We start from the raw sequence: 25,949 nt of genomic DNA on the forward strand, positions 1-25,949 counted from the left end.
GTTTGTAGAAAAATACCTGGTAGTAAATTGCAGCCAACGAATGGGTCTCCTTCATATTCTGGTAGACAGGCACACAAAGGGCGATGATTTTGCACACTACACTGAGCATTAAAACCGCACGAACCCGCACAAGGGTCTTTACACTTTTGATTGATACACGCGAGGTGAGATGGGCAGTCTTGGTTGATAGCACATTCCGGTCGGCAGTTTGGAGGTGCTCCAAACATACCTAACAAACACGAACACACTGGTCGGGCGTCAATTACACGACACTCTGCATTCGGTCCACATGGGGATGGAACGCATGGGCTTACAGGTGGTTCCGGAACTTTCACTTCTACATAAAAAACATTGAATTTGTATTATTCCTTAGTGACCTAAAATGTAAATAATCATACCTTTAACACATTGAACAAATGGATCTCCAACATAATGTGCAGGGCAACTACAGATTGGGTTGTGGTTGATTACTTGACAACGCGCACTGATTCCACAGGTTCCTGGGCATGGGTCTTTGCATTTTTGATTGATGCAAGCTTGATTCAGATTACACTCTGAACTAACAAGACATTCAGGTCTACAATTTGGTGGTGCTCCGTTGTAATTTGGACGACAGGAACATACAGCATGACCTTTATTGATTCTGCATAGACTGTTGGGTCCACATGGACTTGGTTCACATGGGTTTGTAGGTGGTCTCTCTATATCTCGTCGACAGGATGTAAATGGATCACCAATGAGTCCTCGTGCACATGAACAGACCGGAACATGATTTACGATACTACACTCTGCATTAATACCGCATAATCCCTGACAAGGATCTCTACAATGTTGAGCAAGACAAGCTAAATGACTAGGACAATCAGAATTTATCGTACATTCCGGTCTGCAACCACCGGCGTAAGGGTTGCCAATGTATGGTGGGATACATGTGCAACGAGCGGCGCCATTATGAATCGAACATTGTGAATTATCCCCACATGGTGAAGGATTGCAGGGATCTATTGGTTCCTGGATAATTATTGCTGAACAACCAATGAATGCATCACCTTCATATCCTGCATCGCATGTACAACCTGGAGTGTGATTAATGACGAAACATTTTGCGTTGTGACCACATTTTCCAATGCATGGGTCAACACATTTTTCTCTGATGCAAGCCTTGGTTTGAGGACATTCTGAACTGATGGTGCATTCTGGTCGGCAGTGTGGGGGGTTTCCAATGTAGTTAGCTACGCAGGAACAAACAGGTCTGCGTTCTTTAACTTGGCAGATAGAATTAGGTCCACATGGTGATGGTACGCATGGATTGCCTGGTGTTTTAGGTTCTTCAATTACAACAGGTTCATAGCACCTGACAAATGGATCACCATCTTGTCCAGCTGGGCAGGTACAAATTGGGTTGTGGTTTATAACAGCGCATCTTGCGTTTAACCCACATGTTCCTGGGCATGGATCCACACACTTTTGATTCATACACGCCTTGTTCTGAGGACATTCTGAACTAACCACACATTCTGGTTTACAAGCTGGTGGTGTTCCTCTATAAGATGGTAGGCAAGAACAAACGGAGAACCCTTGTGGTGATACTAAACATCTACTGAAAGGTCCACAAGGTGACGGATCACAAGGATTAATTGGTAGTGGTAGATTCTCAATTGGTGGTGGTGGTTGCTTGAACGGATAGCAAGAAACAAATGGATCTCCAGTGTGTTCCACAGGGCAGAAACAAATTGGGATGTGGTTGATGCATTCACATTGAGAGTTGAGTCCACAGGCGCCCGCGCATGGATCCACGCACTTATTGTTGATACAGGCTTTGGTCATTCCGCAATCAGAGTTGATGACACATTCTGGTCGGCAAGCAAACCATGGATTACCGAAGAAACCAGGTTTACAAACACAGGTTAAGTCATTGTAGTGTTGTTTGCAATCGGCATTTGAACCACATTGAATGTTTTCACATGAGGTACCATGATCATCTGGAGGTGGAACGGAGCAATGTTCAAATGGATTTCCGTGGAGACCGTATGGGCAACTGCAAACTGGTGTATGTGCAACAACCATACAAGTGGCTCCCACACCACAAGATCCAATACAGGGATCAGCACAAACTTCTCCAAGGCAAGCACGGTTGAAGGGACAATCAGCGTTGGTCAGACATTCAGGTCTACATTGCGGGTGGTAAATTGCGTTAGGTCCCAAACACGGATCACAGATAGCAACGTGACCTCCGTAGTTATCGCAAGCGTAGTGTTGTTCACAGGGTGAGGGGTAGCATGGTCTTGATACGTTTGATACCGGGTAAACAACAATTGCTAAAGAAAGAAAAAACATACAAATGTAAATAATATCACTGTATAACAAAATTAAAGAGACTTACGTTTTGGTATACATTGAATAAAAGCATCTCCAGTGAACCCTTCAGGACACAGACAAGTAGCAGTATGGTATTGAACCTGGCATACAGCATTAACACCACAAATGGCACCAATCTTGCAGGGGTTGACGCAATGTCTATTTAAACAGGATTTGTCTTCTGGGCAGTCAGAGTTTAATGTACATTCTGGTTTGCAACCAAATTGTGGATCTCCCAAGAAATCAGGCAAACAAGAACAAACTGCTCTTCCATTGAGTACTTGGCAGATGGTGTTGAGTCCACAAGGGTTTGGCATACAAGGATCATTCACTGGCATTGGAGCTGGTAAAGCGTAGCATCTGACAATTGGGTTTCCTGTTAAACCATGGTGACAGGTACAGACTGGGTGATGTTGTTCAACTCTACAATCAGCGTTCACGCCACAAGATCCAGGGCAAGGATCTCTACACCTGTGACCAATACAAGCAGCTGATTGAGAACAATCTGAATCTACCAAGCATTCAAATCCATGACATCCAGCAGCACCGGTTGGGTCTCCTCCCATTCCAATTGGGCATTGACATACAGGTTGGTTGTTTTCGCTGAGTACACAAATAGCACCGGGGCTGCAGGGGTTTGGAATGCATGGATTAGTTGGTTGTAAAGTGCATCCAACATAAGCATCTCCAATGAATCCATTTTTACAGTAACATTGTTCTTCATTGTTGGACACATAGCAATCTGCATTGGCCCCACATGGTCCAGGTTGGCATAGGACAGGTGCTTGCACTGGTTCAGCACAGCTTCTATAAGGGTTTCCAATGAGTCCATATGGGCAGAAGCAAACTGGTTCACGATGTGGATCACACTGAGCTCCATGACCACATGGGTTAGGTTCACATGGGTTTCTTTGTTCTACACAACCTCGGATGGTATTGGGGCTTTCAAGGTATCCATGCAGACATGTACACTTAGCAAAACCATTGGATAAAATAGTACATTGTGTGTTAGGACCACATGGTGATGGGTTACAAGGGTTGTCAGGTAATGCACATGGTACTGTTGGTGGTGTACCTTCATATTCAGGCAGACAGAAACAAACTGCTTGACCTCCTACTAATCTACATCCAGAGTTGGGACCACATGGGTTTGGTGTGCACTCATCACCTTCAGGAACTATTATAAACTCAATTAGAAACTTTATTAGAAGTAAAAGAAATAAAATACTTACTGCAGTTCTTAAATGGATTTCCAGTAAGACCTTTAGGACAGAAACAAATGGGGTTGCCATTATCCAACTCGCAGAATGCATTCAATCCACAAGGGTTTGGATCACAAGGGTTACTTGGTGGACTGCATCCTGTCAAAGGGTTACCCGCATATCCTTCAGGGCATTTACATTGTGGTTTATGATTGATGACATCACAAATAGCATTTGATCCACATTTACATGGTGAAGCACATTGGGTGTTGATGCAAGCCAAATTGGTAGGGCATTCACTATCACTGTGACAACCCTGAACCAAACTACAGAACACATAGGGATTACCCACGTGTCCCGGTAAACATTGGCAGTCTATTCCGTGATTCTTCGGAATGCATTCTGCGTTATCTCCGCAGGAATCTTCAAAACATGGGTTAATGCATAGCCTGTTTAATCTATCGCATAGCTTATTCGGTGGGCAGTCTTCGTTGTATTGGCAGATTGGTTTGTAATCAATTACTAAGAAAATGGGAAAAAAATGAATTTTTGCTAATTTTACTTTCTTTTGAATTCTACCTGGTGTACAGCCTACATATCCATTTCCTTGATATCCCTCGGCGCAGCTACAGTCCGTACCATGATTGGTATTAATGCAAATAGCATTCTGTGCGCACGGATCATGAAGATCGCATGGTCTCTTGCAGGCACCATTCACGCAAGCCTCCGTTATCGGGCAGTGCTCATTCGAAGTGCAACCAACTAATAGTTCGTGCAGAGAAATAGATAGTAGTTTTATACAGAAGTAGTAATAATTTACAAAAAACTAATTTGTACATCATAAGCAATTGAGTGTGCTATAAAATCTCAACTAAGTTTATGTACAATATACAATAGTTGTGATTTAAATATCATACAACTATAGCACACAATCAACATCCAAATTAATTTATTAAATTTTGGTTATAGTTATAAAGTTATTGTGATGAAGGAAGTGATTGTGTGCTATTTGGCATTTTTTTTGGATTTCTTACTTGGTCTTGATTTGAAGCATTTTATTGCTGGATTGCCTTCGTAACCACGAGGACATGTACAAATCGGCCGGTGCATTTTCGCTTGGCATTTTGCTGATTTAGCACAAACGTCAGCAAATTCGCACGGATCTTGGCAGATCGACATGTAACACGCCTCGATCTCTAGACAATCATTATCTGACTCACACGGTTTGGGTGCCTTTGGATGACCGGGTTCTATATTAGATTCGTTAAAATCAAATTAGTTTTGATTAACACCAATATGTATCAATGAAATAAAAAATTTTCAGTTTTTTTTTTTCTGGGACCTAAATTAATATTACTCGTATATCTACAACATGCACTAGTTAGATTTATACTTAGAGTCTATTTACATGACTAGTTGCTTATTATTAGACCTTATACCTTGCAAACAATCCCTTTTGGGATCGCCTGAGTATCCGGGTGGACACATACATACGGCCGCGTGGTTAATAACTGTACAAATTGCATTCGGTGCGCACCGGCCTCCGATTGAGCAACTGATTACGCACTGATTATTCAGGCAGGTCTCGAGCGGCGTGCAATCGTCATCTTTGCGGCATGGTTTAGTTTGATTAACGACTACATCGGTAAGGTTTTTAATTGGAATGATGTCAGTAAACGATGGAATTATGGGAGTGTTAATTTCGGTTATGACAGGGAACAGCGTGGATGGTTCTTGGGTAGTTGTAGAAATAATATCTGTCTGTGTCTGAACACCTGGTGTTTCTGTTGTAATGGCAGTGGTTGCGTCAGTAATTAAAGATGGGGCAGTGGTAAGATTTGTTTTCAGATCAGGGCTACTAGAAATATCTGAACTAGTGGTGACCTCAGAAAGGTCCACACCTAAAGTTGTTTCTGTAATTATTGGTGTCTGAGTTGTTTTTTCAGAAGGTTTAACAGGTGTCTGAGCAGTGGTTAAATCTGGTGTTAAAATTATAACAGGGACAGTATACCCTGTGAAAATATCAGGGTATGATGTTTTCTTGGAGGTAGTCTCATTAATAACTGATACTTTTGTAACTACTTCTGTAGTGGATGTACCTTCACTTGTTGTGACCTCACTAGCCATTTTACCATGTTCTGTGGTCTCAGCATAAACATATTTGATAGTAGATGTGGGTGTACCTTCAGTCACACTTGATTCAGTAGTTCTATTTGCTTTGACATGATCTATTGTGTGTTCTACGATTGGCTGTGTTGTTGTTTCCGGTTTGGGTGTGGTTATAGTAGTAGGCTCGTACTTTGGCGTGTTAACAGTATTGGCAGTGACATAGACAGTGTCATTTACTTTGGAAGTTTCTGTGTGTTCTGTAGTACCTGCTACGTGTTCTATTGTTGTGTAAATATAAGGTTTTGTCGTGGATTCTTGTGTGACGGTTGGTGTGGTACCAGCAGGTGTGGCTGTGACATGTTTTATTGTATGTTCAATATTTGGTCTTGTCGTTGCTTCTGTTAGTAAACTTGTTGTTGGTTTAGGAGTTGTGTCTGTAATTGAAGGTGTGGTGTTTTCTAAAGTGGATTCTGTACCAACAGTGTAGTATTTTTTAGTTACTGAAGGTATTTCTGAAACTGTTACTTCTTCTGTTGTGGGAACAATGGATTCTGTAGGTGTTGACTGGGTACCAGTAACATGTGGAATTGTGTGTTCAACAAAAGGTTTAGTTGTTGTTTCAGTCTCTAATTTAGTAGAGGGACTAGTAGTTTCTGGAATACCTGATGTTACTGAAATTTGTGTGGATTGGGTTGTATCAGTTTCTGTTGTGGTATATTCTGAAGTTGATTCTGTACCAACTGTATAATATTTTTTAGTTACTGTGGGTGTTTCTGAAACTGTCACATCTTCTGTAGATTCTGTAATTGTTGGTTGGGTAATAGTTACTTGGGGAATGGTTTGTTCAGTTGTTTCAGTCTCTAATTTAGTCGTTGAACTAGTTGGCACAGTAATACCTGATGTTACTATTGTTTGTGTGGATTGTGTTATATCTGATTCTGTGGAAATATATTCTGAAGTTGATTCTGTGCCAACTGTGTAATATTTTTTAGTTTCTGAAGGTATTTCCGAAACTGTTACTTCTTCTGTTGTGATAATATTAGATTCTGTAATTGTTTGCTGGGTACTAGAAACTTGGGGAATGGTTTTTTCAGTTGTTTCAGTCTCTAATTTAGTGGTTGAACTAGTAGGTACAGTAATACCTGATGTTACTGTAGTTTGTGTGGATTGTGTTATATCAGATTCTGTTGAGGTATATTCTGTAGTTGATTCTGGACCAACAGTATAATATTTCTTAGTCACGGATGGGGTTTCTGATATAGTAACATCTTCAGTGGTAAACAAAGTAGGTATAGTAGAAGTATCACCTGTAATTGTTTCAGGGGTAGATTGTGTTGTTGTCTCAGAAGTGACAACATATGAAGATGTTGTCGCAGAAGTAGTCTTATCAACAGTATCATACTTTTTGGTCACCTCAGGAGTTTCACTAACAGTATAATCAGTATCAGTATCAGTAATATCATGCTCGACAATATCATCGTCAGTTACATCTGTTACATAAGGTACCTCAGTTGTTCCTACAGTAGAAGTCTTAGTTGTTATTGGTCCTGAAGTAAACAAATTACCAGGAATAATTGGTTCCTTAGTAGTCACTTTAGGACCTGACGTGAAAGGTATACCTTCAGTAGTGATTCTAATAGTAGTTTTCTCAGTTGAAATTTCTGAAGATAAACCTAAGTCTTGTGTTGTTTCAGAACTGCTGGTGGTCATAACAGGAGATGAAGTAAAAGGTATACCTTCAGTTGTAATTGAACTAATAGATTCAGTGGTAGCAGTAGTTTCCACAGGCAATAAATCATTTACCGTAACTGACGCTATACTGGAAGTACCTTCAGTTTTACCAGTTTGGTAAAAAGTAGTCTGAGAATCAGAAGAAGTAGATATTTCTAAACTATGAGAAGTAGTTACAGAAGAACCTATTTCAGAAGTACTCTCCTCAGAACCACTACTGGTCCCACTAGTAACAGGATTAAAAGTAACTGAATCTCTATCAATAAAACTTTCTGTTGTCACTTCAGGCAATAAGAGATCATTGGTAGTGTGAGACTCTAACGTTGTGTCTGTGTGTAATGTAGACGTAATATAACTGTCAATTGTGGTAGGTACAGGAGCATTAGTGGTGGTAGTGAATGCTTTGGTTACGGACATAGTTTGTGTCTCAAAAGCAGGCCGCGTTGTTCCATCATCTGTTATTTCAAAAAGAGTTAAACCTATGAGTATATACATCTATGTTACCAATCAGTGAATCTGTATACACGGTGATGGAAGCACACCTCAAGCTGTAAATATGATAACAACCCCACCACCAAAAAGTCGAACATACCAAAAGGTCCCACTAAATAGACAACGATTCATTCTACGTCAAGTAACCGAGTTCACATAAAATACATATACTTGTCCCAAGTACATTCATGTTTTACAAGATGGCAGTCTCTTTTGCCTTTTGTAGCGAAAGTTTAGCATAGAATATGTATACAATAATCGCACATAAAAAAAGTGTTGCCATTTTGATGTACAATGCGATATAAGGAAGAGGTAAAGAGATTAATATACAATTGTACAGTTAATGTCTGAAACAGTCAAACACGAATTGACATTATGAATGATGCAGTAAATGTTTACTTCACAGGATTTATACTGTGAATATGTCCCTGGTCCATTCGGCGTTATGCGATGATTCCATATCCAATAGCTGTAGTTAGGTGATTGGATGTTCTTAATGAGGTGGGAATGTTTGGGATATAATGATATTACGCAAAACAGCAACACGTATCTTGTTAAAATGACCTTGAAAATGATTTTCCAAAACACTTACCCTTTATGCAGGCGCCAGTGGTAGGGTCACAGGGTACACCTGGTGGGCAGTGTTCACATCCACTGGTGATGACAGGTTCCTCATCTAGTATTCAAAAAATAATTAGTATCATGATCATTTCTAAATTTGGGAAAAGCTTACGTTGAACACAATTGCAACCATCGCATATTAAGCCATAACTTCCACAATCCTGGTGTCTTTGACATTGACACACTGAAAAGCCAAGCGTAAGCAAATAATTTGCAAGAAGGTTATAACTAGTCTTACCCTTTACACAAACAGGTTGATGGTTTTGTATTTGGCAGTCTTGTTGGTGCCCACATGGGTTGGAAGCAGCACAAGGGTTCTCACATCTTCCATTGATACAAGCCTGATCCGCCTGACATTGTTCATGAGCATGGCACGCGACTTCTAATGAGAAACAAATTTACCAGATTTAAGTAACTTGGTTATGATTGGTTTTTATATAAAGGTAGAGCCAAATTATGGTATAATATACGTACAAAGAGAAGCAAAGCTGAAAATTCTTCAAAAGCATAAATTTGATTAAACATCAATAAAATAGACAACAAAATATATAGAACCATCACCATTTAACCATTACCCATACCCCACCGAACACCCAACCACCAAATAGTTTATATACACAATCAATAAAGAATATTTGAGATTTTGGCATTTCAGGTTCCTGTTCGTGGACCTTGCTGGTGACCTTAGAGGGTCACCAAGTTCATCATGCTTTGCGCTTGCAACTCTTCCTTTCCTGATACAATATCCAATTTACCTGGAAATATTTTACATCCAGGCACTTTTGTCTTATTCAAGGGTAACGGGCACTTGCAATACATGCTGTGGCCAATTACATCACATTGAACACCTCTGGGACACGGTTTGTAATGACTACAAGGGTTAACGCAGGTACTGTTAACACAAGTAGTGTTCACAGGACAATCGTTGACCTTTATACAAGGAACTTGTTTTGATGTTGGAGGTGAGGTAGTTTGGGTTTGACTTAGTGGAGACATGGTTGAGGAGGTGTCTGTTTTTGGGAAGCATTCAATGGATGCATTGCCTTCGTATCCAATCGGACAGCGGCATGTCACCATGTGTCCGTGTGGCTGACATATTGCCGCTTTGCCACACGAGGTGAGACATAAATCAGCGCATGCGCCCTTTACACATGTATGTGCTTCAGCGCAATCTGCGTCCTTTGCGCATTTAATCCCACTTGAATTATCAACTGCGAATAGAGAAGAATAATAAAATATTTATGTATATACAATAGACTATGTACAAAAAGATATTAGTAACTAATTGAAGTGAAATGAGGCATCACGTATAACAGAGATAACGATTAGGAAGATTGTTTTGCAAAAAACACATTTTGTAATAAGTAGTTACGTGTGTGTCATGGTCGGGCGTTTTTCGCACTCGTTTTTGATTACCTTTGAGACATCCATACTTCGAGTCTGACACAAATCCGTGGGGGCAAAATTTGCAGATCGGTTTGTGCTCTTCGACATAGCAAGGGGTATCAGCTGGGCAACTGGCAGTGGCGCAAGGATCTTCGCATTTAAAAGCTCTACATGCCTGCGTAGGCGGGCAGCCACTGTCTCTTAGGCATATTGATAGCGATGGATTGCAGTCTTTCATACAAATGCAAATGGGTTGATGATTAAGCACCTCGCAAGCTTTATCAGGGGGGCATGGCGATTTCGCGCAGGGGCTCTGGCACCGGCCGTCCATACACGCCGTATTCGACGTGCATTGACTACTTTGTGTGCATTCAAGATTATCAGGGGCACACGCAAGCTCACCATGTTCATTCACAACAAAACCATTTTTGCAGACGCAGGTTGTTCGATGGTTGTGCACCTCGCACTTCTTATTGAAGCTGCACTTCACCGAAGGGCTTTTACAGGGATTATAACACTCTCCCGCACGCTGATTGCAAGCAAGCGTATTTGGGCAGTCTGCGTCCCCAAGACATTGCACGTTTGGTGCCGGCCGGGCCTCGGGGGTGTGCTGGCATTTAGGGTCCGGGTGGCACGCGGTGTTCGCCATGCCCACGTGGCACTGGGGACACGAGCACCTGGGTCTATGGAGCACCACTTTGCAAATGGCGTTCAGCCCGCATGCCCCACGCAAGCTGCACGGGTCAATGCATTGCGAGTTGATGCATGCCTTCTCGTTCGGGCATTCTAGGTCACTGTTACATTCCATGTCTATGGGGGGACATCAGGGGACATGAGCAAGAAATAGAGAAGCGTTTGTGTAAGAACCGTGAAAGGAAATTATCTCACAATACGAAAACAATAATCAACTTTGTATCACATGCTTGCTAGTGACGATAGGACATAGTAATCGATAGATGGTGAAAGAGATAAACAACAATAATATTAACAAACATTACCAAAAAAAATATATAAAACTCATCGCCAACCGAGCGAAGCGGCAGTATATACAAGCATATACGACAGCCCAGATAGGGACTAATTACACAAAACACAATGTGAGAATGCTCCTTTCACAGTTCCCAATCTGACTTTGGCCCAATCACGACAATGACACTTGCAGCAGTTGAAATTAACATCCTGCAGATGCCAGAGTCAAATGTCTACTATAACTAACTGTATATGATAGATATTATGAGTTGAATAAATATGTGGATGTGAGGAAGATGTTCAATGGCAGATTGGAACTTTGAAGTGTACATTCCACATATTCACACAGGCGATGTGATGCCCACACCGCACAACATTCACTGTGGGCATGACATCCTCATGTTGAGAGTGGGGTGTGTGGCTACGAGTCTCTAAACTTATGTAGGAAATATATTTACAGTGTCACGTGCATAAACATTGAGAGCTAACCTACGCAACTCAACACGTCGTGCAAAAAGACAATTTTGTACAAAACACATCGATGATCGTGTCACAAGTGTTCCATTTGTGGGTGTCGGATGTACAACTGGGCACTTACCTCGTCTACATTCTACTTCCGGACGACCGGAGGTTCCTGGCAAGCATCGGCATACAAAGAACGCCTGCTCTCTGATACATTCAGCATTCTGACCACATCCTTCGGTTCTACAATCAACAACACCTCTTTCGGCAGTACCTGAATAGAAATAATGGTTGGAATACATTGGAATTGTAAGGTAGGTGAGCATGTTTACTTACATTCAATTGTTGGGTCACCTGATGGGTATTCCAATGGACAGAAACATTGTGCTGTTTTACCATTGACAATTCTACATTGGGCATTGGACCCACATCGTTTTTTATTGCATAGGTTTACTAGGTGCCCTTCACAGACACATCCTCTGTAAGGGTCACCTATGCAACCAGTGGCACATGAACATTCATAACCTCCATTGGTATCCCTACATTTCGTATTCTCTCCACATGGGTTTTTAAGACATTCTTCATTTCCGCCTTGTTTACATTCAATTGCTGCATTACCAAAGTATCCAGGTGGGCAGGAACATTGTGCTTTTCGGTCACTAACCCTACATTGTGCATTGGCCCCACATGCGTTGTTTTCTAAACATGGGTTCTTACATGCTTTATCCGCACTGCATTTCTTGTTACTTTCACAGTCATCATCTCTTTCACATTCATAAGGTGTGCAGCTTTTAGTGGGTTCACCATGGAACCCATCAGGGCATAGACAAATAGTTCTGTGTTCAGATACCCTACAAACTGCATTCCTACCACATGGGTTGGATACAATACATGGATCTTGACATTTTCGTTCTATGCAAGATTCTGCACTGGCACAGTCCGAATTAGATTTGCATCCGGGTTTACACGCGCCATTTTCACACACTTGTCCCTGTGCGCATGCGTTGAAGGTTGAACATTTGGTACGGCATTTATCTTCGTAACACATCTCCCCACATGCGCATTCCTGGTCACCTCTGCATGATTTAATACAGTATCCTATCTCATCGCATTCACATACTCCATCACACCTTGTCGCTGGTTTTGTACATGCTATCAATGGATTACCCAAGAAGTTACTTGGACAACTACATTGACCTACGTGGTTCTTCACACTGCAGGTTGCACACGCTCCACATGTTACCGTACCAGCTTCACATGGATCTTGACATTTGTTTGCTATACACGCTTGGTTATGTAGACATACAGAATCACTTCGACAACCAATCTCGCATATTCTATTCTCACAGATTTGGTTCTGTCCACATTTACTATCCGAGTTACAAATTGCTTTGCAGGTACCCTTCACGCATCTTTCATCTGACAGGCAGTTTTTATCATTGCGACACATTTGCTCACAATACCCAGCATAACATGCGTGACCATCAAGGCATTCAGAATCATACAAACATGGTTTGACAGGGTACCGACATGAATCAAATGGATTACCTGCTAATGGTGCCATGCAACTACATACCTTGTCGTGATTGAACACTGTGCATTCTGCATTGGTACCACATGCGGTTGGAGAATCACATGGGTCTAAACATTTTCCATTGACACATGCCAGATTGCTGGTACACCCTGAATCACTTCGACATCCGGTTAAACAAACAAGACTCTCACAGATTTCTCCAAACTCGCAGTCATCATCACGTCGACATAGAGGTTTACAAACACCTGTATTCACCTCGCAGCGTTCATTACTCAGACAACCTTCATCACCTGAACAAACAGATCTACAGGAACCTTCTAGGCAGACATTACCAGATGAACATTGTTTGTTGTTAGTGCATGGCGGGGCAGGTGCTCGGACACAGGCCACCTTTGCAGATGGATTTGGAACGAATCCTTTGATACATGAACATGTGGTACGGTGGCCACTAGCTGTGCATAGCGCATTGGGTCCACAGGGGTTGTCTAAACATGGTTCTATACACATGTTATCCCTGCATTGTTCACTGGAACTACAGTCGTCATCACTGTGACAACCAAAGTTACAAACGTTATTCACGCAGATGTGACCTAGGAAGCAATCGTTATCCACGCGGCAGGTCAATATACAACTGCCTTTGAGACATTTTTCATTGAAAGCACAATCGTTGTCGATTTTACATTCTGGCACGCAAGTACGGTTAGTACAAATGAAGTTTTCTTGGCAGTCATGACTTGATAAACAAGATGTTGGCACTGGAGAAAGAGAAGAATGTTTGGTATTTGATTTAAATAAAATTAATTTATGACTCACGTCTTATGCATTCTAAATCCGGATTTCCAGTGAACCCAGCGGGGCATTTACAATCTTTGGTGTGATCGTCCATTCTGCATTTGGCATTCATTCCGCAGGCATTCCGCAATTCACAAGAATTTAAGCATTGTCCTTGGAGACATTCCTCGGATAGAGCACATTCTTCATTTGATTCACACGTAGCTACAGAAAATTTAAAAAATTAAATTTGTTTTGATTTTAAAATTTTAAAGTAAAATACTTACGTTTACATGATTCTCCATAACAGTAAGTATTACTAGGACAATCTGCTGTTGTATGACAAGATATTGGTTTCGGTCTACATCCAATATGAATATCAGATGGATTACCCTGATACCCTGTTCGGCATGTACAATGCCCGACGTGATCAACCGGTACGCATTCAGCATTAGGTCCACAAGTTGTCTGTAAGCAAACATCTCTACATTTGTGGATTCCATTAGTCCTATCACAGGAAGTAGCAGATGGGCAGTCATGATCAACATTGCATTCAACCGGAGGTCTACATCCTTCATTATAGGGATCACCTATTGTTCCATCTGGACATAGACATTTAAAAGATCCTCTTGAATTTTGACAGCTGGCACCTGGTCCACAAGGGAAATCAGCACAGAAATCAATCAAATGACATCCCACATGTGGATTACCAGTGAAACCAGGTTGACAATAGCATTCTTGTTTGTGGTTCTCGGCTGAACACAAAGCATTCTTCCCGCATGGATTATGCACGAGACAAGCAATTTTACACATGTTTTCATCGCACAATTTGTCATTACTGCATTGTGCACTGTTCTCGCATTCCACTTCGATACAACCGTGGCGTTCATCATTGGGATTTCCTCGGTATCCTTTCTTACAAGCGCATACCGCTTTGTGGTTCTTTGATGTACAGTCGGCATTGCGCCCACAAATTGCACCTTCGCACGCGTCAAAACACTCGTTTTGTCCTAAACTGTTTCGGACACAACGCTCATTGAATTCACAGTCTTTGTGTACTTGGCATTTGAATTCCTGCGTGCACACGTTATTCTGACAAAATTGAAAATCAGGACATGAGGAATTCGACTTGCATGTTGCTTCGCATGTGCTTTGAATGCAAATTTGATCACCGATACATTCACGATTCGAGGAACAGATTGCTAATCAAAGGAAACAAAAATTTAACACATAAAGTCTTTAAAAGTTTGTAAATTTTATACTTACAGCTACAAACACCGTTGCTGCACTTTGTCCCTGATGGGCATTGATTATCCGCAGCGCAGTATTGCACCAACACGCAACCAAGTTGTGGATCACCAGTATATCCCGGTTGGCACGTGCAAATACCATTGTGGTTGGAGTTTACACAGTCAGCTTTCTGCCCACAGGCGTTGGGCAAACTACATGGGTTCACGCAATGGTAATTAATACAAGCATCGTGTTGTCCACAATCATTATTGTCCATGCATTCAATCCGGACGCATTCTACTAAGGCATCACCACGTGTCTGCGCTGGGCACTTACACGTCGCCTGGTGACCAACCGGGATACAATCTGCGTTCTTGCCGCAGGTGTTTGCAACCTCGCATGGATTCTTACAGCGATTATCAACACACACCGCGGATGATGGACAGTCGGTATCCGTGAAACAATCTCCTGGGTTACGGCAACCGGTAGTGAGCGGATCACCTACTAAGCCTTCAGCGCATGAGCACGTGTATGCTCCAGGCGTGTTTTGACAACTGTAAAATAATTAACATTACATTGTAAATATTCATAATATAATCTATAATAACTTACATTGCGGATGCATGACATGGGTTTAATGACGAGCACTCATCAATATCAACACAATGATCATCAATTAACTGGTACCCACTGAAACAGTTACACGTGGCACGGTGGACCTGAGCTGCGCATGCGCCTTTCCCACAATCCATTTTATCACAGGGACTTGCACATTTGTTATTTTCTGTGTCACAGAATTTATTATCAGGGCAATCAACATCCGCTAAACATTCCACTTTGAAGCATCCCAGTTTGGTATCAAAACCATCTCCTAGGTAACCTGATGGGCAGTCACAGGATGCTGCATGGTTGAAGATGTTACACTCGGCAGCAGGTCCGCATCTTTGACTTATACAGGGATCAACACATTTTCCTCTTCTGCATGCCAACAGTTCTGAACATTCATTATCATTGTCGCATTGATTGGGTTTACGGCAACCAGGGTGGAAGAATGGGTCACCCACAGTGCCATCTGGGCAGGTACATCTGTAAGACCCTGGGATATTGGTGCAGGTTGCTGATTTGTGACATGGTTTAGTTTCGCATTCATCAATATCCATACATTCTTGAGGTCCCTGGATGAAACCCACAGCACACCTGCATTTGTTATTGGTGCAGACTTGAGTTTGTTTACAGTCGGAATCTGTGGCACATCCGGGTTGACAGACACCTTTGACACAGATTTCTCCTTGAAGGCAATTGGAATCACCGTAGCATACCTTCACGCAGACATTGTTATAACACCTTTCTCCTACTGCGCAGAAGCTGGTATCACTACATGGTAGGTTACACATGTTCCCAATACACATATGATTCGTGGGACATTCACTGGTGGTAGTACAACTGGTAGGCATACGGATACATCCTAGATTAGGTGTTGGGTTACCATCAAAACCAGCTGGGCAGTGGCAGATAGTCTGGTGGTCAACGCAGGTACACAAAGCATTCGGCCCACAAACATTGTCGCTCAAACAAGGATTCTGGCATTTGTTGTTGATACAAGCATGATCCGTGGGACAATCTTTGTTTCCACGGCATCCCATAATACACATTCCGCCTGTGCATGCCTGATTGAGTGGGCATTGGGTGTGAGCAGCACACGGAATCATACACATCTTTTGTATGCATCGTTCGTCCGAGGTGCAATCATCATTATTCCTACACACTGATTTGCAAATGCCATTAAAGCAAATATCATTGCCACAATCTAAATCAGTTGAGCAACTCGTGGTAGTCCGCGTGCATCCATCTTGGGGCCCATTCGGAGACGGAACAAATCTTGCTGGACAAGCACAAACTGGTTTTCTATTCATCACATTACAGACTGAATTAGGCCCGCATGTAATATGCTCGCAGGGATTCACACAGCGTCCTGATTTGCACACAGATTGAATCGGGCAGTCATCTTCATGTAGGCAATCTCCTTCCGGGCGGCATCCGGTTTGGAATGGATCTCCGATGAATTTCGCTGGGCATTTGCAGGTATGTCCCGACGGGGATCCTTCACAAATCGCCGATGGGTGGCATGGATTTGGATTACAACTATCCAACTGACCACATTCAATCTCCGCAGTTGGATTGGGATGAAAACCGGGCGGACACTGACATATCGCTTTGTGATTTTCAGCCAGGCAGACGGAATTGATGCCGCACGAGTCTTCGTTGCACACGTCGTGGCAAGTGTGCGATAATCTGTTGCATAACTGCGTGGGCGGACAATCGACATTGTAAACACATGGTACCGATTTGCAACCATTTATAAGATCGTTAGGATTACCGGCGTAGGGGCCCGGTGGACACTGGCATTGTGCTACGTGGTTATTAACAATACAAACGGCGTGTGGTCCACAGCTGATGTACTCACAAGAGGGACGACATGTGAAGATCCCATTAACTTTCGCGCATTTTTCCAACTCGGAACATTGACCATCGGACGTGCATTGATTCTGCAATAACGGACGACATCCATTACGGTCATTGGGATTACCAGTAAAGCCATCCAAGCATTGACAGCTGCCTTTGTGATCGGAAGCGATACACACCGCATTTGTGGGACATGTAAAGTGGGAACACACTGAGACACACTTGAGGACGCCAAGGGCATCGGATGTGCATGCTGCAGTTTGCCTACAGTCTGCATCCAGCGTGCAATCGGGGACGGATGGTTTTTCACACAGCGACGTAACGGGATTCCACATATACTCCGGTTTGCACACACAGTTCGGTTGATTGCCTTTGCCTAATTGACAGACCTCGTGCAGCCCGCAAGCTACAGACGTGCACGGGTTAATACATTTCTGGATTCCATTGCCGTCCATGCCGCAAACAGTTCCCTTCTTACAATCGCCATCACGCTCACATTCGCGCATGTTGACCCGCTCCTCGGACTGACAACCCATGGTTAAATCACCCGGATTGCCGAAATACCCAGAGGCGCATATGCATGATGATCGATGATTAGCACCCACACACAGCGCATTCGGCCCGCATTGAATCTTACTGCATGCATCAACACATTTCCTCAAACCTTTTCCCAGCTGGAAGCAGATTTCTGAATCTTTACATTCCGCATCGTTGTTGCATTGGTCCTTCAAGTTGCAGCCGTTTTTCATATCTCGAGGGTTTCCTACGTAACCAGGTGGGCATACACATTTGCCACCGTCACAACCCGCACGTGGGCCACACCGAACATTCTCACAGAGGTTCTTACAACGTCCATTCTCACATGAGAAACCAACCGGACACAGAATATTAGCATTACACGAACACGAATAAGCATCTTGGCATACCCCACCTCCTTGGACTCTAGCACACATCACAAATGGATTACCAGCATAACCTTCTTTGCAACGACAGTCGTAACTACCGGGAGTGTTGATACAAACGGCACTTTCACCACAGGCGTTGTTACTGCACTCGTCGAGATCCCGACAACCGACGTACGGATTACCACCAAAGCCTGCCGGACACACGCATTCCACATTGTTGTACAATTCTCGACATTCAGCACTATCTCCACATTGTGTTGTCCGGCATGTTTTTGTTTCCACCTTACTGCAACCTTCGTAGGGATTGCCCGTGGTACCAGTATTGCACACGCATTGATTAACGATGCCGTACTCGCAGTGGGCGTTCCGACCACAGTCCGGATTGCATGCGGGGGCCGAGATCGCTGTAAGAGACAATTAACAATGTAGTCAGTGTTATGTAAGCGTCGTTATGCGGATCAAGATCATGTTACTTACGTGGCATGCAAATGAGGTCCGGATTGCCAATGAAAAAGTCATCGCACACGCATTTGTTCGATGATTTGTCGCAGTGTGCACCGACACCACAAACAACACCTTCGCATCTTTCTTTACATCGCCCGCCGATGCATATCTGCGGTTCTTGGCATGGTTTCTTCGCTGAGCAGACATCGGTTGTGCATTGCCCGCCCGCGAATGGATTACCAATAAAACCATCGAAGCATTTGCAGGTGGGACCACTGTTGGTGACGATACATTGTGCTCCTGAACCGCAGATATATCCGTCACATAATGAGACACATTCGCCACGCTTGTTTTCTTTGTAGCCTACTGAACATCTGCACCAGGCAGCATGTTTGTCAGGCTCGCAATATGCATGTGAACCACATAATAGTCCACCGCATGGACTTATGCATGTACCATCAACACAACTGAGAGTATTCGCACAGTCATTATTAGATGTACATTCGGACTTGAGTGTTCCTGGTGTGTCTAGGATGCAACCGGATTTGTAAGCATCTCCGGTCATACCTTTAGGACATACACATTTGTATCCACCTTTGTCGTTGAGACAATGCGCACCGTATGCACATGGTGCGTCAACGCATTCATCTATGTCGGTACATCCTTGAAGCGGGTCACCTTTGAAACCCACTTCGCACATACATCTTGGAGGATCACTTGGTGTGCATTTGGCGTTGATTCCACATGGGAAACGTTCACAGGGATTTTTACACTTGTTGTTATCATCTGGATCTGAGTAGAATGGTGGTGGGCATATGCATTCTCCAGGCTGCACGCATTTCTCATTCGCTGAGCATTCATTATCGCTGATGCAGCGTTTTTGTGCTGGAGCGCAGAGTCCATTATAAGCATCACCGCCATAACCGGGCGGGCATTTGCATTCGAAACTTCCGTGCGTGTTGATGCACTCGGCGCCGTACCCGCAAACGCGGTTCTCCTTGCATTCGTTAACGTCCTGACACGTACCGTCGTCTAATGTTCTAAAACCCTTCGGGCAGGCGCAATAACTCACGCCGCCCGTAATTGTAATACACTCGGCGCCGGGCGGGCACTTTTCCTTCTTGGAACAACCAGCCAACACGCAGTTACCATCGACCAGTTTGTATGGGGGTTGACACCTGCAGTCGGGGGAGTTGCATTCTGTAACAACAAATAAGCAAACACGAACAAAATCAGTATGGGCATGAAACATGTGGGTGATTGATGATGACGTACCACTGCATTCCGAAAATGGATTACCATTAAAACCAGGTGGGCATTGGCAATCGTAGCTGCCAGGAAGATTTTTGCACACTGCATTGAGACCACATGGCGGCTTGTTTCGTAATTCAGTACACTCGTTGATATCACGACATTTACCGGTTTCATGATCACGGACGTATCCTTGCACACAGATGCACACGTTTTCACCGTTAAAGTCATCCGCTATGCACTGCTCGCCTGGGGGACAAGGTTTCGAGGCTGAACAACTGAAAGGCAGATCGGCCTTCGTGCAACCAGATCTATACGGATCACCGGCGGTTCCTCCGGGACATTCACACGTGAAGGTACCCGGTTGGTTTTTACACACGGCACCAAGTGGACATGGGTTACCAGCACATTCATCAATATCAACACAACCTGAATGGGATCCGGTATACCCAGCGGTACAGATACATTTTGCTTCTTGATTTATCAACATACATTGTTCATTGGGACCACAAAAGACTGATTCACAGGGATCTGTTATAAAACCATTTTGGTAATTATGTTGTGGTAAAAAAAGTGTTAGTAATACTTACGTCTACAATCATTCCCAATATTGGGTTCAGGACATAAACATCTCTTGTCCGGGTCACAAATAGCATTCCCAGGACAATCATCATCTTTGTTACAAGTAACAATCTCATTGCACTTGGTGAATGGATCTGGGTCCGCCACAGTCCCCTCGGGACATTGGCAGGTATGCGTGCCAGCCGTGTTGATGCATATGGCACCCAGTCCACACGCATGTGACCTGCTACATTCATCAATGTCGACACACTTCTGCGCTGGATTTCCTGAAAATCCCGGCGGACACAAACATCCGTACCCGCCGGGAGTGTTGGTGCATATCGCATTAACGCCACACCTGCCATTCGGACCATTCACTTTGTCGCACTCATTGATGTCGATACAACCGGCGGATATGTCGCGCGGATTGAACGTCCATCCGTCTTCACATATACAGTAGGCTTCTTGTCCGTCTGGCTTACAGTAAGCATGCTCACCGCACTTGACGTCTTCGCAAGGCGCCTTGCATTGCACCCGCGGCGGTGTGCCCACATGTCCATTCTCGCATTCACAATGATAACTTCCCACTGTGTTGGTGCACACCGCATTCGGCCCGCATGGCTCCGCGGCGCATTCATCAACATCGAGACAATTCGCACCTTTCGGCACGAAACCCTTCTGACAGAAGCACTGCGCATCCACACACTCGGCGTTGTTGGTGCAATCAAAATTAGATTTACAGAGAATGTTGACGTCCACCTAGAAGAGAGCATCGTTAGTCGGACGATCGGTACACACGCATGGGCGGGTATTACTTGTTCGCAAGCGACTTTCGGTGAGGGACTCGCGCGGTATCCTTGCGGGCAGAGGCAATTAAAGCCCGGCGAGGTATTCTCGCAAACGGCATGCGTCCCGCACGGCTGCTCCAACGTGCTGCACTCGTCCACATCAACGCAACCCTTTATGGGATCGCCGACGTAATCCTCCTTACACACGCAGACATAGCTGCCTACGGTGTCCTTACAGAGTGCATTCGCGCCGCACGGATTTGTTTCGCATTCATTTATATCTGAGAATAACTGTTATGTAAATACCTGCGCACAGGTTAGAAGGACACTAAACCTAGCAAGAAAAAAGACAGCAAAATACTGGAATAGAAAAAATAGACGCATCGCATTCTAAACGCTGAAAATGAAAAGGATAACATACGCAATACATAAAAACAGACTGTACAAGAAGTTAAGAATTAAAATAAATAAAGTGTAAGTAAAGTGTAGATAATAAATAAGTGATATTTTGAAGCATAAAAGCAAAAGAAGCGTGCGTGAAATGGTCTAAACCAATTAGAAACTTTCAACTAACTTTCACAAAACAAGTGTCCCTGTCCGGTGAACCCTTGCGGACACAGGCACTTGTAAGATCCCGGTACGTTTATACATTTTGCGTTAATCCCACAAGCGCCTGACCTGCCGCACTCATTGATGTCCAGGCATTCTTCACGCGCTGATCCCGTGAAGCCAGCCGGGCATAAGCAACTGTAGCTGCCGTTAGTGTTGACGCATTGCGCGCTCAACGCGCATGGGCTTGACTCACACTCGTTAATATCTAAGGCGGGTGGTTAGCAAGCGATTACCACATCATTATTACCTATAGAATTAGTGATCGTACCTGTGCAGGAGACGGTCGGATCGCCGATGAAGCCCGGAGGGCATGCGCAGCGAAAACTGCCTTCCGCGTTGGAGCACAGCGCGTCACGACCACATGGAGAACGGGCACATTCATCGGAGTCATAACAACCTGTTGTGAAGGCATTACCTTCATAGCCGGGTGGACACGTGCAGGATTTGCCTCCTGGTAGGTTGGTGCAGAGGGCTCCTGGGCCACAGGCGTTCGGGGAGTCGCATTCGTTCAAATCCACACACTATTATTGGATGAAACATGGTTTAAAAGAAAAATATATTTTTGGGAGGAGGATATGTTACCCCATCGTATGGATTGCCGTGGAAACCTTCCGGACACACACAACTGTAGTTACCAGGTGTGTTTTGACACAACGCACCATGACCACATGTGTTTGGCAGGGCGCATTCATCAATATCTAGAGTTTTGTAAATTAATTTTCTAATTGGGTCATGTACTTGGGACTTACCAATGCATCGGGATTCGCCATCTCCTTGGAAACCAGGTTTGCATTTACAGAGGAAATGAGCTGGTAGGTTACAACATTCGGCGTTTTGTACACACCTGGCTGCGATTGCGGGGTCGTCGCATTCATTAATATCTACATAAACAAAAATTGCAATTTTTTATTTTCATTCTGTGTCTTTTTCTGGTACACCATGTTATGGTATGGTATGGTATGCAATTGAAAGTTGCGAGTCCGACTCCTCGCGGATTTTTTTTCGGAAAGTAAAAGTCTGAAATGTATGCCACCCGGTTTTCCATGCGTTCCATCCGTTTGTTGGCATCATCAAACGCTCTTCGCTCTTCGCGAGAGTTGCCAGAGCGAATCGCGGTCCGCACGGTTGGTCAGCATCGCGCCGCGAGTGGGGATCAACGTACCCGCGAGAGCAACGTCCTAACTTCGCGGACGGCCGGAATTGACGCTTTTCAACAAGAATGTCTATTAGAACAAGAGACGATGATAGACATTAATTATCGCCGTAAATTCTTCAGGGTTTCCAGTGCGTGTGCGCGCGCGCGCGAATTTCCATCAATGGCGAGCGGCAAGAGACCTCGTCCAACACGTCCAACCGCATATTTTATTTCGTAATGGAAACATATCTCTGACAACTGCCCGAGAGGAAAACAACGAGACCAAGCGACGAGTACATTTATTACGTTTTCCAGTCGCGTCGAGGTGACACACAGTATTCACGCCAGATAGTACATCTTTCTACGTTCAGGTCTTCCGGGTACTTCCAGAGTAGAGTACAATAACAGAGGTCACATTGTATTTGTAACAATAAAAATCGGCGAAAAATTTTCGAGTTAAACGGAAACCTCAACATTGAAACGCCCACAATAAATTCAAATGCAATTCAATACCCGAGTAAATTGTGGGTTGGAGCGCAATTGAAATCTGAAATACCACAAGTATGTTGTCCGAGGCTGTCTGAGAAAATTATGGAAAACGTTCGCACGCAATTCAATTTCATACCGGACGCCCAACATGAAATCGCTTTTCCTGCGTGTTTGCGCTTGCTCACCGTTTCTTGTGTGTGAAAAAATCGCCCGCAATCCACCGTTACTAATTCAAGAGATGGATACACTCGAGAGCAAAACGGTTATCTAATGTTGCGATAATAAAAGCCGCCTTCTAACTGTTATCGAAACGAAACTGGAATACGATTATAAATTACCACAGAGAGCGCGCAGTTATCTAAACATTTTCGTCAATTATATTCCATTTAATCCATATTGGTGGTCTCTCTTCATTGGGTGATGGTATCGCCCAAATGCCACCCATTTGTTTTCTCCACTTCAACACGTCCATGCCCATTAAGTTCCAAACGCTGACAGCGAGGAATAAAAACTACGCGCGGCAACTGATTAATATGCGATAATATGCAGTACTGGCGTCAAAATTACACCGAAATTTATGATCGAAAACGGATAAAAATCACAGCGACTAATCATCTAATCAATGGAATCGTGTAAGCTGTAACCATCTACATTCTAGCAATAACTCTCTGTGAGCGGTCAAACGCGGAACAGGTACTTGTGTAGTGACTAACAAATGTGTCTGGTTATTTGTCTCGTCAATTGATTTGATTGATTGCGCGCTCTTGAGCGTTTCATGTTCGTGTTTGCTTACAAACGCATAGAAGGGATTTTCAGCTTTCGGGCGTCAGCTTTCTACCTAATCGAAAACGATGTCCAAGCGAATCGTTTCCTTGTGTGTATTCAATTTGTCCATTTCGAAATGTACTGAAATGTTCTCTTATTGGACGCCATTAATTCTGATTCTGGATAAAGCTCTCAAACACACCTATTATTATCTATCGGTGGGCCAAACACAATCTTTTTATTTGATTTATAGCATCACAGCATGATATATTTTTTATGCGTTTGAAACGACCACACATTTTGGGATTAGAAAAAAAATTTAAAAATTGACTTACCCTCGCAATGCAGACCATCTCCAGTGTAACCTGAGTAACAAGTACAGAAGAAACTCCCTAGGGTGTTCGTGCACTGTGCGAATGGACTGCACGGCCTGTATTTGCACTCGTTTTCATCTGCAAAAACACACACAATACACGTATATTTATAGTTTATCTCAAAACGCAGAGGGCTCTGCTTTCCTCAAGTCAAGAATTATGTAGTTATGTTCGCATAATCACATTCCGCAGCGCACAATCTTGATACGGCAGTTATTACTTGTAATGCAGTGGATTGTGGGAGATGGACAAATAAACAACACAGCCCTCGAGTTGTATCTTCCACAGCGTGCGGAGCAGCAATCTTCCAAATGAATGTACTCCACGCAACACGCGTATACAAAACAAACACTTTGGCGAGGAAAGCAATTTCAGCTGGAAACATTTCCTGTGCCTTCGAGTACCTATACTTGGTGTCTTACCATTTATATGAGGGCTGCGCGTATCTGTCTCGCGAGATCTCGCATATTGTGTTAGGCGCATATTATGGCCACTGACTTGAGGAGGCATTAATGATCCCTCGAGATAAAACGCGCGCGCCGTCGTGAGGTCATATGTGCGGCGAACAAGATTGCGCACGGCTGATACGCTAGCGAAAATCTGCCATATTTACATTAATTACACGACGCGCGCTTAACTCCCGACACCTAAATCACCATCATCAGACGACACGAATTGGTTTTCATCCTTCATCTCGATGTACAACATATTCATTTACGTTCATCACGATTTGTTATTATAGAAAATATTACCTGGTACTTCACAGCTGCATCCTCCGAATCCGTCATTGCAATGACAATTGTTGTCCAGGCAAGCACCGTTTTGGCATTCGGTGCCGTCGTCTTTTCGACAATCGTCTGCAACACAAGATTAATATGTAAACATGTGCAAGCGGGTTTAAGATTAACGATCGTTCGTTAATTAATTAACCGCGAAGCAAGGTGAACATCGCATTACTGTCGAACGTTCGTTAGATTAATACGCGCTGGCAGCGAGCTTTTAAACAAAGGGATTCTCCGTCGGCGTCGTGCGCCGCTGATGCGAAGATTTCGCATCAAAAATCTTACTCGAAACGTGATTTACCCATGACCTTAAACTTGGATAAGTAATAAGATGCGCAATGCAAATCGAAAAAATCTCCGCCGATGAATCATTAATAACGTATTATTAAACGAATTAAAATTGTAAACAAGCCGGGGAAAGTATAACGAGCAGGCGGTCGTAATTAACCGCAGAGCGGCGTTAATAAATTATTTTAATTAAGATTTATCGCGTGGACAATCGATAACCTCCACGA

General features: G+C 43.5%; 1 protein-coding gene across 1 annotated transcript in view; it reads right to left on the reverse strand.

Annotated features, from left to right (window-relative positions):
• dpy (fibrillin-like protein dumpy) overlaps nucleotides 1-25,949 on the reverse strand; it is an 85,664-nt gene that overhangs the window by 36,639 nt on the left and 23,076 nt on the right. Inside the window, 28 exon segments of the mRNA XM_065317191.1 lie at nucleotides 17-337; nucleotides 399-2,318; nucleotides 2,384-3,535; nucleotides 3,591-4,082; nucleotides 4,140-4,322; nucleotides 4,595-4,810; nucleotides 5,000-7,855; nucleotides 8,485-8,568; nucleotides 8,626-8,697; nucleotides 8,752-8,895; nucleotides 9,269-9,724; nucleotides 9,930-10,709; nucleotides 11,467-11,604; nucleotides 11,667-13,619; nucleotides 13,678-13,860; nucleotides 13,923-14,837; nucleotides 14,902-15,419; nucleotides 15,478-18,637; nucleotides 18,711-19,877; nucleotides 19,953-20,459; nucleotides 20,519-21,248; nucleotides 21,305-21,558; nucleotides 21,852-22,094; nucleotides 22,158-22,410; nucleotides 22,472-22,587; nucleotides 22,639-22,770; nucleotides 24,614-24,730; nucleotides 25,405-25,509. Coding sequence (XP_065173263.1) covers nucleotides 17-337; nucleotides 399-2,318; nucleotides 2,384-3,535; nucleotides 3,591-4,082; nucleotides 4,140-4,322; nucleotides 4,595-4,810; nucleotides 5,000-7,855; nucleotides 8,485-8,568; nucleotides 8,626-8,697; nucleotides 8,752-8,895; nucleotides 9,269-9,724; nucleotides 9,930-10,709; nucleotides 11,467-11,604; nucleotides 11,667-13,619; nucleotides 13,678-13,860; nucleotides 13,923-14,837; nucleotides 14,902-15,419; nucleotides 15,478-18,637; nucleotides 18,711-19,877; nucleotides 19,953-20,459; nucleotides 20,519-21,248; nucleotides 21,305-21,558; nucleotides 21,852-22,094; nucleotides 22,158-22,410; nucleotides 22,472-22,587; nucleotides 22,639-22,770; nucleotides 24,614-24,730; nucleotides 25,405-25,509 — 19,167 coding nt within the window.

This window comes from Atheta coriaria, unplaced genomic scaffold (assembly GCF_025399875.1).
Source record: "Atheta coriaria isolate IRGN ID8LTWV9N9 unplaced genomic scaffold, Caltech_Dcor_3.1 hic_scaffold_3_pilon, whole genome shotgun sequence".
Lineage (NCBI taxonomy): Eukaryota > Metazoa > Arthropoda > Insecta > Coleoptera > Staphylinidae > Dalotia > Dalotia coriaria.